The sequence below is a fragment of the Trachurus japonicus genome, chromosome 11 (genome assembly GCF_045865225.1).
Source record: "Trachurus japonicus isolate A0001 chromosome 11, Traja_1.0".
In the NCBI taxonomy this organism is placed as follows: Eukaryota; Metazoa; Chordata; class Actinopteri; order Carangiformes; family Carangidae; genus Trachurus; species Trachurus japonicus.
The window spans coordinates 21,284,583-21,297,545 of record NC_140917.1 but is presented as its reverse complement, the minus strand read 5'-3'; the positions used below and the strand labels follow the sequence as shown (position 1 = coordinate 21,297,545).

The following is a 12,963-nucleotide window of genomic DNA, read 5'->3' as shown; positions in this document are numbered from 1 at the left end:
GAGCTGTTCCATTGGTGGAGTAAAGATGGCTGACCAAGGCGCCGCAGATCCTGGTAATAACAACAATAATAAACCTGAAGCCTCGGAGGGAACTATTATTAAGGTCACAGTGAAAACCCCTAAAGACAAAGAAGAAATCGCCATCGCAGAAGATGCCTCTGTCACTCAGGTGGGTAGATGAAAGAGGCGCGGAGCCTGTGTGCTGCTCTCACGTCATGCCGCCGCTGCCCACAACTTCAGCTAAAGCAGCTAGTTAGCCGCGTTAGCATCTGTCGTCACTCCTACCGGCTAACTGAGACTGTGTGAAATTAGAGAGGTTATGTGTTGTGAAAGTGTTACTGCTTGTGTTAACGAATGTTCGGCGTTATCGACGTTGTTAACGCCGAATAGAGACATATAACTACGTGATTATATGAGGTGGCTAACCGGCTAGCCGGCTAACGGCTAACGTCTTGCTAGGTAACGTTAGCTCCCTGTGTAGCCAAACAAGTGTCAGCTGACGGGGCTGCGCTGTGGCCGGCCGAGCCTCAGCGGTAACGGTGATGGTGATGGTGATGGCCCGATAGGACCGCAGGAGTAGGGGTTTTTGGGGGGTGGATTATGAGCCGCTTTGAGTCGCTTTGAGTTGCCATCTCAGCTCAGCAGATTGAGCAGATAGCCGAGCATCTAGAAGCTTCTGTGCTGCTGCCCCTGAGTCCCTGAGTCACTGAGCTGCCCAGGGAGCAGACTGCTGCTGGCTGCCGCCTGGAGACGTGTTAACACTCAACACATGCAGCCCTGGGGCCGGGGTGAAACCATAGTTTCCATAGCATAGACCTCCGTGTAGTCGTTACTGTTTGATCTTCAGAGGCCATTTTTTTCCTGTTGTTGATTGTATGTGTGTCATGGTTCACTGTTCAAACCTTGGACTCGTGCCTCTGACTCCTGAGCATGTCTTGTCATCTTTTAACTACATGGCTTTACACATAATGTGTGTAATGTGAATATAATGCTGTCTTTGACACCAAATGTTATATATATTCACCCAGCTCTTAGCTATTAGATACACCAAGCTCAATCCAATACAACCAAACAATCCTGTATTGAACCCTCCATGTATGTAGGCTATAATATTTGAGATTTTAATTAAATAAGCTTCAGAAAGGTGTTTGTTTAGCTTTATGGTCCTTTTGGCGGTCACAATTTCTGTTATCCACAATTATATCATTGAGGCCAGGCTAAACAACAGACACACCTCCCTGTTTAATTGCATACAGTGCAGCAGCACCACAGTCTACTACATCCACAAAAGCGATCAAACGGTATCACCTTGAAATCAGTAGGATTTGTCATAAGACTGTAATTGAGTGTCTATCAGTTTTAGCTAGGTGTACCAGTTTAGCACAAACTGCCATTAAAATTGTAATGGGGAGTGCAATGAAAAAGCACACAGATCACAAACAATCAAACTAAACCACCACAAAAGAAAAGGTAATTAAAAATTCAACACACAGAGCCAGCTAGAAGAAAATGAGAAATCTTAGTGAGATTAATCAGATTTGTTGAAGTGGTTTCTTTTAATCTTTTTTTTTTTGATAAGTTATACTTGTTGGTCTACCTTTTATAGCTAATTGCTAGCAGAATAAGATCTATGAAGTGTACCTTAAGCCGATGTATTGCATGTAAATGACACTAATATTACTTTAATTCTGTATGACAGGGCTCCTGCTGTTCTTTTGTCACTTATGTTTCAGTTCATTAATTTCACCTATCTACTGTTACCTGCGCATTTGCAGTATGTGCTGTATGGTGTGTCTTGTCTTGTAGATTGCATGTATTGAAAGAAAACTATCCATTGGGGTGAACAATATAGTCACTTGTTATTATGTCAGTTGTATTGCTAATTGTTCCTGTGTGCCCCTCCCATACCAGCACTTAAAGTGGTTAATCTGGGAACAGTGTTAGGATGAGTAAAAAGTAATTATTTACAGTGGAAGTTTCAGATTGAATTGAACTGCAGGTTCTTTCAGTCTGAGGTATTTCTCTTTGTGATTTATGGTTCATACAGTAGTCTAGGGGCAACAGTGATTTGGCAGATTTAAAGACCACTGCTAATAGGATAAGTACAGAGGACTTTCTTGGAAATTGGATCTTTAAGGCTTGAAGGTTGCAACAGAACAGAGACAGATTAAAATGGCACGACTAAAGTGTAACCATTCTGATTAATACCATTGTCATTTCCTGCTTCTAACTCACTTTGTTTAACTCTTTATCTCTTATGTTCTGTTTAATTGATTGGTTTTTGTCACCTTTTTGCTTTCTCTCCTACAGTTTAAAGAAGAGATCTCAAGGCGATTCAAAGCCAAACAGGACCAGTTGGTTCTGATTTTTGCAGGGAAGATCTTGAAGGACGGCGACAGCCTCAGCCAACATGGCATCAAGGATGGCCTGACAGTTCACCTAGTCATAAAGACAGCTCACAAGTAATTATTATGCAAAACACAGCTGTTCAACTGCATTTGTAGTTATATTTATATTTAACTTCACTGAGTACACAGCCAAATGATCAGTTTTTATATGTACTGAATCTCTCTCCACACATTACCTCTGCAGGGCAGGAGATGGTGGCAGCACCTCAGCCGCCAGCTCGACCTCCACTCAGGCGGGCAGCACATCCACCTCCAGTCCAGGCGCCAACCCTCCCTCCACAGCAGGCTCCACCGGCTCCGCCCCGCCGCCCACACAGACGCCCAACATACTGAGTGAGCCCACATGTTTGTAACATTTTTTTCTCTTCAATCACCTTTTTATTAGTTTAACAGCACAAAGATGAATCCAGTCATGTTTAATCCTCACCCGTCCGTCTGGCCTCCCCTCAGCTGGCTTTGGTGACCTGGCCGGTCTGGCTGGACTGGGCATGGGCTCAGCTAACTTCATGGAGCTGCAGCAGCAGATGCAGAGGCAGCTCATGTCCAACCCGGAGATGCTCTCTCAGATCATGGAGAACCCGCTGGTGCAGAACATGATGTCCAACCCCGACCTGATGAGGCAGATGATCATGGCCAATCCTCAGATGCAACAGCTGATGGAACGCAACCCCGAGATCTCCCACATGCTCAACAACCCTGAGCTCATGAGACAGGTGAAGCAGCGAAGTAGAGCCGATTGCCACTTATATCGTTAGCGTCAACTTGACATCAGCAGTTCCCACTGATTCATTGGAGCAGGGCCTTTATTCAGCATTTTGATTGCTTTGTTTTTTAAAGACGGCTTCAACTGACTTGCCTCCTCTCTACTTTTATCTCACCTACCAGACCATGGAGCTGGCCAGGAACCCAGCCATGATGCAGGAAATGATGCGGAACCAGGACCGGGCTTTGAGCAACTTGGAGAGCATCCCAGGAGGTTACAATGCCTTGCGGAGGATGTACACAGACATCCAGGAGCCCATGTTCAGTGCTGCCAGGGAACAGGTAGCTAGGAGGATTGTTTACTGCATTTACCCTTTTTGGGATGTGTTGTCATACATTCGTGACCTTTTGTCACTGTTTTATTTATCTATATTTTGATGCCTGTTTTTGTTTTTAAATGTGTTTGATCTCTTCCCTCTTTCCCTGTAGTTTGGTAACAACCCGTTCTCAGCTCTTGGTGGCGGCTCTGACTCTGGTGCCCAGCCGTCACGGACAGAGAACCGGGAGCCCCTGCCCAATCCATGGGGTCCACCAAATTCTTCTAATCCCGCTGAGAGTGGAGGGGGCACCACAGGAAGCACTAGCACCACTGGGGGCACCAACCCCAGTGTGTCCAACCCGCTGGGCATCAATCCTGGCAGTCTGGGAAACGGTAAGACTCAAAGACTCTCGACAGCACCATTTGTTTCATACTGGTACGATACACAGGTAAAGATCAACTGGGTTTTGTGGCGTTGCAGGCATGTTCAACAGTCCGGGAATGCAGAGTCTACTCCAGCAGATCTCAGAAAACCCTCAGCTGATGCAGAACATGCTGTCTGCTCCCTACATGCGCAGTATGATGCAGTCACTGGCTCAAAACCCAGAGTTGGCCTCCCAGGTAAGGAGTGAAAAGTTGCATGTACACACACAATTCACATATAGAGAGCCAACACATCAACACACAGATGTAGTCGTATCAAATTCAAGCTTAACATGCAGTCCTAGAACTCTTTGTTGTTCTGATTGCCAACCACATGTGGATTTGATTGTTTATATTAAACTCTTCAGTTTGTGATGAATTGTAAATAGGGGGGATCTTTCAAGGCCTGTTTTGCATTAGGCCGATAAGCCCTGTTATTTAGTGCACGCAGAGAACAGAGAGGATTGTCTGTTAAGCTCACTTACATTCGCAGCAAACTGTAAGAAAGAGTAAACACAGCTCCGACTTATTTGCTTATGATGAACAATGCTGAGTGTATGGTGAAGTAGAAGAAGTTTACAGAGGTTTACTTCACATGCGGTGACACGAAAGATGAAAGATAGCGCTTCTGCTTTGTTTCATTCAACATTTAAAAAAAAATCTCTCTAAAGGTGTGAAAACACATCATTTAAATATCAGCTGTGGTGAGTCAGAAGCATGGTCCTCTGTGGAATGACAAATTACCCTGACCATCTTTCTCTCCCTCCATCTCTCTCTCTCTCTCTCTCTACACCAGGTTTTGATGAATAATCCATTGTTTGCTGGAAACCCACAGCTGCAAGAACAGTTCAGAGCTCAGCTGCCCGTCTTCCTGCAGCAGGTACCACTCACATTTCTGTCCAGTTACTCAGACCTAGGTATTGATTTCATGGGTTCTTCAAAAAAAAGGCACAAACAGTCCTGGTAACCCAACAGAGGATGGCACTGAGTGGCCCATAGGGGGCAATATATTGTAACAGGTCATAATCCAGGTGATGTGGAATTGATATGTATCTGTACATGCTGAACATTTCTATCTCAAGGAGTACAGATATCTATCATATAGTTAAGATTTGTTTGATAAGCCTCTAGTCTGTTACTCCAAAATTTGTGGACAGGAAAAAAAAAAACATGGCAGAAACTGACTTCTATTGACTTGCGTTTTTGATCAATTGATTTACTTTTTCTGTGTGTATGCAGATGCAGAACCCAGAGGCTCTGTCGGTTATGACAAACCCCCGGGCCATGCAAGCTCTAATGCAGATCCAACAGGGTCTACAGACGCTGCAGACAGAAGCACCAGGCCTCATGCCCAGGTATGCACAGACACAGACACATACACACATGTTGCACTTTTTTTTTTTTTCTTTTTTTAAAGGTGATGGGTTTTTCAGCTTTTGTTTTTTCTTTTGGCCCTAGCTTGATGCCAGGTGGAATCCCTGGCATACCAACAGGAGGAGGCTTGCCCGCAGAAAACCCGGCCTCTTCACCCAGCAGTGCAGGAACGAACGCCGCCCAGCAACAGCTGATGCAACAGATGCTCCAGATGTTTGCCGGAGGAGTCGGAGGAGGTGGAAGCGCAACGGTAAAAACACCTGCCCACATGTGCTGTAACTGCAAACCTCTCACACCTGTATGATGATTTATTTTAAACCCCCGCTAATGATCTCCGTGTAGACCCAGACCCCGGAGGTGCGGTTCCAGTCCCAGCTGGACCAGCTGAACGCCATGGGCTTCATCAACCGCGAGGCCAACCTGCAGGCCCTCATCGCTACTGGAGGAGACATCAACGCCGCTATCGAGAGACTGCTGGGCTCACAGCCCTCGTAAAGACATACAGTGCATACTGACACACAGACACTTGCATACATACATACCTAACTCATACACACACACAGCATCTACAGAGAACCAAGAGAAATTAAAGTGTATGGTCCCAAACTTTACAGAATAAACTCGGGCAGGATCTGTTAGACCCTCATTCTACATCTGTTCTCAGATCATTCCCTAGTCCCCATATTTTCTCTTTTTGGCGTCATCCACTCAGATCTCTGTCCCAGAGTGCTGCTGTAGAGCCGGACTGAACCACTCTCCCCTTGAGGGGTGTTCTGGTGCAGAGAGAAGGGGCGAAAACCTCTCCTGAAAAGGGATTCCCAACCATTTCTTCATTCATTGTTTTCTTCACATAAAACTGGAGTGCGAGCGTCGCACACAGACAGTTACACAATACAGATTAAACCCATGTGATGTGATTGGCTGTTGGCTCTGTTTCATACTGAGGGCCTACAGCAGACAGTTTGTTAGCGTTTAACTCACAATTCAGTACACGAAGATCTTCTGGTATACAGACAGAACATCCTGTGTCCATACAGGCTTTTCAGTCTCATTCCTCTCTCTTTCCCCGTTCTCCACATTTTACATAAGTAGCTGTTTTTGCCCAACAATTTTCACTATTTATTGCAAGCGCTTCAGAAAATGACGCCCTCCACACTTCCCTAAACTTGTAATTTGTCATTCCAGATAAAAGTGCCCACTCTCGGGTTCACAGTGTCTTTTCCTTCTGAGGCACCACTGCTGTGCCTTCTGTCCTCCCCTGCCCTGTACGAGCATCGTCAGCAAATTACACCCTCACTCGGCGGGTTAATTAGAAACCTCTGAATTCCACACAGCATCATCCAGAACTGTAACCATAATCAAACATCACATTGCAGCAGCTCTGAAGCAGAGGACACTGTTAGAATGATTGTGAATGAAACAAGCTTTCTTTCATTTTAATCTGATTCTTTCTTTTTCTTTTCTTTTTTTTTCTTTCTTTTTTTTTGAGGTGCAGTTAGTACCTAGAGATAACTTTGATTTGTCTCGCATAAAATAAATGTGGAAATCATGTGAGTATAAAAAAATAAAAAAAAGTTAATGATGGAAAGGCTTTACAAACAATTCTGATATGGTGGCACCATACATTTCTAAAATCAAGTTCTAGGTTGTCTTATTCTTTTTTCCTTTTGAAAATCTCAGCATTGTAGTTGTGGTAACCTTGGCAACTGCTTCAATAGCTTTGCTTTGTCTGTTGACCTCAGCTGAAAAAAAAAACCCATCTCCCAATTGAACATGTTGAAACTAACTTTTAACAGTACTGTACTAAAAAAAATAAAACATGGTCAAAAACAGTCTCCGCCCCGTGTCGGTTGATTATGACCTTGCGATTCTCTGGCGTTTGACTTCCTAAACCGCCCGTTGAGTTCTACATCTGCTTTTCTTTGTTGTTTGATTATAAAAATGTTGCAGTTATGAATGCAGTATGAAAGTGATCTGCCTTTGGGGAAGGAAAGATCACACTGTGAGGTGTGTTAGGCAGCAGTTATCGGTGGCACTTTGTTTTACAGATGCCAGATTTCCCACTGATTTCATAGACAAACCGATACGTAACCCTAAACTCATAGACAGAATGTAAATTGGAAAGATAATAGTAAATAAAGTCATCAACGTGTTTTTTTCCCCCAGTTTGGATTAAAAAAAATGCCAATTAAAACATTGTTTTACTTTTTAAAAGGAAATTCCTCTGGAAATCCCCCATCTCCACACAGCCAGCTGAGCTCAGACACCTGCCTCTCAATGCTGCTTTTAATTTCCCTGGAGGTGATCAAATTGCACAATTCGTTACAGTTAATGTCCTATTGTCAAGAAAATTATGAAACTGTAATGTGAAGCGTTGCGCAATGACGAATAAGGCAAACCGAATTGTGTTAATGTAATAATGCAGTAAAACCTCTGACAAAGTTAAATTCTTCACTTTAACCATGAGAGTCTGTGGCTGTTTTGTTTGTAACTGGGCTGTGCTCCACACTGCCAAGCCCAGTACAATCAAAATAAGACTTGAGCATTAGCACATGAAATCACAGCCTCTACCCTCATCCTGTTGTCATCAGACAACAGTGGCAAAATGGCGACATGCTCTGACACACAAATCCACCTGTTCACCGGTTCAGGTACACTGTCATACAAATGAACCGTCACTTCAGTGAAAGGAGAGCAGGCAGCAGGGTGGAGTCTGTTCCCGATGACTTACCTGCGAGTGGTTCTACCTGTTCCACCTGCTCTCCTCCTTCCACCAACCCCCCGCCGGCCCTCCTTCGGGTGTCAGCTGACGAGGGAACGGCAGGCCACAGGACTCCTGCCCGTCTGCCTGTCCTCAGTCAGGATCTGCCCCTATACACAGATAAGGAAGGAGAGCAGGTGGGTACAGCTGAACCTGTTCTCTTCCTCTCCTCCACATTCACCTCCAGGGTGGAGAGAGAGAAAGAGGAGTGAGGTTGCATTTGTTTTTCTGTCTGTTTTTTGTTTGTTTTTTTTGCTCTTCTCTGCTTTCGGGAGCCAAACGTTGAAGGTGGCTTCAGGATATTGACTGAGTGAAGCAGGCGCCTGTCAACACTGAACATGGGGTCTGATGACTCGTACAATTTTGTCTTTAAAGGTGAGTCGTGTTTACTTAAGCTGTGATTGTGCCGGAGGAGAGTGTTGTCGGTCGTATATCCGTAGATGTCAGAGCAGTCAGGTGCAGCTCTGCCTGTAGCTGCCTGCTGTAATTTCAGAGGCACGAGACGGAAACAAGGAAGTGATAGTTCTGTATCCATTTGGCTGTAAACCATCTGACCTTTGACCTACTACAGAAACACATGATCTTGCATTTTCTGCCCCACTAAGAGGCAGTTACTGTGCCACTGCTTTACTGTGTGTGTTTATTACTTTAATTAGAATAAACCACCCATACGTTTTCATTCCATTCATTCCCATGTAAAGTCAACCACAGGGTAGATCTGCCACGTGGATGTGATGTCATGGTGTCTGGTGAGGGTGACAGAAAGTCTGCATGTGATCAGTCAGATGAAGGATATCTGATTCATTACAGAAACCAGTTGTTTTGGGCCAATGAACCCTGACTGGATCTCTCTCTGTCTCTCTCTTCTGTTCAGTGGTTTTAATCGGGGAGTCTGGTGTAGGAAAGAGCAACCTCCTGTCTCGCTTCACCAAGAATGAGTTCAGTCACGACAGTCGCACCACGATCGGCGTGGAGTTCAGCACGAGGACCGTTCAGCTGGACAACTTCACCATCAAAGCTCAAATCTGGGACACAGCGGGCCTGGAGCGCTACAGGGCCATCACCTCAGCGTGGGTACACACACAAACACACGCAATTATACAAACACATAATAAAGAGGTGAGAAATATCACATGTGTGCGAGCTTCAGCATCGCTGCTTCCAAAGGATCTCTCTCAATGATAACAGCTCCCAGTGAAAAAACACGATCCAGCCCGTTGACGTCTGTTCTCTCTCACCTGGTGGACTCAGGTATTACAGGGGAGCGGTGGGAGCGCTGCTGGTCTACGACATTAGCAAGCACCTGACCTACGAGAGCGCAGAGCGGTGGCTGAAGGAGCTGTACGACCACGCAGACCCTCACATCGTGGTCATGCTGGTGGGAAACAAGAGAGACCTGGAGTCCCTCCGGACCGTGCCCACAGAGGAGGCCAGAGACTTTGCAGGTCAGAGCGGTGATGCTATTGTATTGTATAACACATCTACAGATTCCTATGAAAGTGAGAATGATGTTTAAGGCTCAGCGCTGTAATGTCTGCTCTTTGAAAAATACCTGTTTTTGTTGACTGTGACCTTTTGCTTTTGATCTGGACTTGACCTTTGGACGGCTCCAGAGAAGAACAACCTTATGTTTATGGAAACATCAGCCTTGGACTCCACCAATGTCGAAGCCGCTTTCAATGAAGTCCTCACTGGTAAGAGGAGGGGGGTTCAGTAAATCAGCAAAACACACACACACGCACACACTCAGTTTTCTCTGAATGACCTGCTGATGTGTGTCCATCATTTCCAGCGATCCATAAGAAGGTGGCCAGCAGGGAGGTGACCCGCGGCTCCATCAGTGCCGTCACTTTAAGCAGCCCCATCGGACCGACCAGTGAGGCACAAGAGGAGCGCAGAGGCTGCTGCAACGGCTCATAACAGCCTCCCATAAACATCCGCTCTGTCCAAGTCCAAGCTTAAGCCTGACATCAGTCACAAACAAATCGAAGAGTGAGGTACCTGCTTGACCTTTGAGGGAATCAATGTACAAACCTCCGTAAATATAAAAGCTGTATATAACTCAAAAAGGAGCAGATGCAGAGGAAATCCATATTCCTTTTCTTTGTACACTGTACTTCGTGTGGTGGTGGTAATTGGTGCGCAGTTTGTCGTCTTTCATTGCTTATCTTCATGTTTTTAAAGAGGAGTTGTAAAGACAGTTTTTTTTATGCTGCTTTTATACAGGATTGTACGGGGATTCACTTGGAATAAATTATTTATGTTAGTCTGTCTGCATGTAATTAACCACACGGAAACATGAATATGTTAAACAAGCATTAGAGAGATGAGTGAACTAGATGAGGGAATAAAAGAGAGGGAAAATCAGACTCAGGCACTACACAGCGGTGGTATTAAGAGGTCATGAGATGATTACTGGGGAGAAGGAGGAGGAGGAGGAGGAGGAGGAGGAGGAGGAGGGGGAAGTACAGTACAGTACAGTTCTGCTGCATAGCTTTAGAAATACTGTGTAGTTTTAGTTTATGTCTCCAGGCCTCCCATGAAACTGTCTGAAAAGAGAAAATTAATTTTTGATCAAACTTCTAACACCTCGTAGTCGCGCAGCCTGTGGGGTGTTGCTAGTAGACACTGCTTCGTATTCAGGTCCCCATCCTCTCAGACCTTCAATATGTGCCCTGTTATACACTACAGAGCTGTTTTCACATTAATTATTAGTTTTCTCTGGGCTAACATTAAATCTTAGTTTTAGATGAACTAGTTGTGTCATCACAACTAGTTCAAAGCAAATCATGGTCCAATATTTTATATATAATATTAGATCAGATATATATAGTATAGGTGCAGAAGTGTGATGAGAAAGTAAAGAAATGTTTGGTAACGCTGCTGCACCAGGAGTCAGAGATGTCCTGTCTGCTCTCCGCCTCTAGGTGGCGGTGCTGATGCTGGAAGCTGCATCAAGACTCAAGCCTCTGAAGTGTATTTGTTTCCCCCTTTCATTTCTTTATTAACTCTTATGAACATCACACCACCATCTCATCCCATATTGTTCATTACATTAATCATCAGGGTATTAAGCTCATGTGGTGCAGTGGTGTTGTCGCCATGGTAGCAACTTCTTCAGAAGCTAATCAGTGCGCAGATGAAGTAGGAAATTAATTTACACTTTTCCCACAAATAGTAACTTCATTCACAGGCATTATACGCACGCACGCACGCGCACACACACACACACACACACACACACACACACGCAGATGATCTCCAGACTATGGGTGTAATTGAACAGGCTCACATGGCACGACTGAGAGTATAAATCTACAGCAGTGGTGGTTAATGACATTCTGGACAGATAGTGCTCTATCTCTGGCTCACAGATGTGCATAAGGAGCTTTTACTTTGGTTTTTTGGGTGTGAGAGAGTGTGTGAGTGTGTGAGCCTCCCCGAGCAAGATTTCTCCACTGGAGATCATTTCTTTGACAGCGAAATGACCACAAATGCTTTTATTAAGTTTCTCTTATGAAAATATGAAAGAGAAACCTCTGCACTGGGCAGTAAATGTTTAATTATTTCCTGTGAATGAGGATATTTTTATAGGCTGGGTAAAGGCATCTGCTGTAATAATCCGTGCAGGCTGAGCAGACTGCACAGGTTGAAAGATTGGTCATGAAATCTGTAAATCTCCCTCTGTCCTGCATGAGCCCTGAGGTGAGACTGATGTTCGCAAAAAAAAAAAGACGAGCTCTTTATTCGTCATGTCAGAACGAGAAGAGTGAACAATGAAGCAAGAAATTCCCTCTGGGTGTGCGTCTCTGTGCCTTTCCGACCTCGACTTTAAGGAAAAGCTCAAAGCTGTTGGAAAGAATTGGATTTAGCAGATACATGTGGTGGCTATTACCCACATGCTACTAGACATGTGTAGCCTGTAAAAACTGTGTGTCTGAAACCAGGACTCGTATCTTCTGAACTGATGAGTGGTATGGCACCTTTGACCCCGAACACGGAGCTGTTTATCTCCCGTTTACGATTCCTGCTTCTCCCAAGAATTTACAGTTGTGGCATCACATCTGCATGGGTTTAATTGTGACCGGTGTGATCTCGTGACCTTTGACCCCACCCAGCTTCTCTAAAAAACCCACACTTATGGAATCCATCACTCCTGTTGTCTGTCTGTTTCTCCTCTCCTCTCCCAATCCTGATTTTTTTTTTTACAGACTTCCTGCCTTTTTCCGACATGGCTCTGCTTAGCTGTTATTTTTTTCTGCTGCTGTTTATTTCTGCTTCCTGTCTCTGTTTGTTTATTTATGTGTTGGTACCACACACCCCTCCCAAGCCTATAACAAGTGACGCAAACTGTCACTAACATGCACAAGAGCTCAGGAAATATCTCTACTCTCTTGTCCCTGATGTATCTCTTTTTCTTCATGTGAATTTAACTTTAAATGTGAGATGTTTTTCTCTCTAATTCAGCGGTTGGAGGTTGAATCCCGGCTCCTCTTGTCCCAAGATACCCTGAACCAAAAGTGCTCCTATTGGTCAGATTTGCACCTTTCATGGTTCACTTACCTGATTTTCATTGAACAGCAGGAATATGTTGGTATATTATATAATATAATGTTATAATATAAAGCTGCACATGCACCTGTCACTAACAGCCACATTTGTGAGTTGTTACTGTGTCAAACTGTGTGGGTGTGTGACTGCATCTGTGCATGCAAACACGAATCCAAAGTCATGCGAGCGTGTGTGTGTGTTTATGTAGCCCATGTGTGTATGTGTGTGTGTGTGTGTGTGTGTGTGTGTGTGACAGCCTACATTCCTCCATCATCCTGCATCTGTCAGAGCATGTCAGAGCGGAGGACACAAATGTAAGATTATCCACGTCAGCTGACATCATCACATAAATAGAATCAAAGTCAATGCACGCTGATTACCATGGTGATGTTGTTATGGCGACCAATCAAAGGAAGAGGTGAGCT

At 44.6% G+C, this 12,963-nt stretch overlaps 2 protein-coding genes across 2 annotated transcripts; both read left to right on the top strand.

Annotated features, from left to right (window-relative positions):
* On the top strand, positions 1-7,058 carry LOC146978776 (ubiquilin-4-like). The gene is made up of 11 exons (XM_085791681.1): positions 1-169; positions 2,311-2,462; positions 2,593-2,741; positions 2,859-3,121; positions 3,294-3,452; positions 3,600-3,822; positions 3,911-4,050; positions 4,649-4,732; positions 5,092-5,207; positions 5,311-5,476; positions 5,569-7,058. The coding sequence occupies exons 1-11, from the start codon at positions 26-28 to the stop codon at positions 5,719-5,721; spliced, it is 1,749 nt and encodes a 582-aa protein (XP_085647807.1). The 5' UTR covers positions 1-25; the 3' UTR covers positions 5,722-7,058.
* Positions 7,059-8,004: 946 nt separating this feature from the next.
* On the top strand, positions 8,005-10,253 carry LOC146978775 (ras-related protein Rab-25-like). The gene is made up of 5 exons (XM_085791682.1): positions 8,005-8,362; positions 8,862-9,057; positions 9,239-9,432; positions 9,601-9,681; positions 9,780-10,253. The coding sequence occupies exons 1-5, from the start codon at positions 8,326-8,328 to the stop codon at positions 9,905-9,907; spliced, it is 636 nt and encodes a 211-aa protein (XP_085647808.1). The 5' UTR covers positions 8,005-8,325; the 3' UTR covers positions 9,908-10,253.
* The last annotated feature ends 2,710 nt before the right edge of the window (positions 10,254-12,963 follow it).

Excerpts from the sequence above, each read along its gene's own strand:
- LOC146978776 (XM_085791681.1), top strand. The coding sequence starts at position 26 with ATGGCTGACCAAGGCGCCGCAGATCCTGGTAATAACAACAATAATAAA. Across the intron at positions 3,823-3,910 it reads TCCTGGCAGTCTGGGAAACG|GCATGTTCAACAGTCCGGGA; the intron begins GTAAGACTCAAA and ends GTGGCGTTGCAG. Across the intron at positions 5,208-5,310 it reads GCACCAGGCCTCATGCCCAG|CTTGATGCCAGGTGGAATCC; the intron begins GTATGCACAGAC and ends TTTTGGCCCTAG.
- LOC146978775 (XM_085791682.1), top strand. The coding sequence starts at position 8,326 with ATGGGGTCTGATGACTCGTACAATTTTGTCTTTAAAG. Across the intron at positions 9,058-9,238 it reads TACAGGGCCATCACCTCAGC|GTATTACAGGGGAGCGGTGG; the intron begins GTGGGTACACAC and ends TGGTGGACTCAG. Across the intron at positions 9,682-9,779 it reads TTTCAATGAAGTCCTCACTG|CGATCCATAAGAAGGTGGCC; the intron begins GTAAGAGGAGGG and ends CATCATTTCCAG.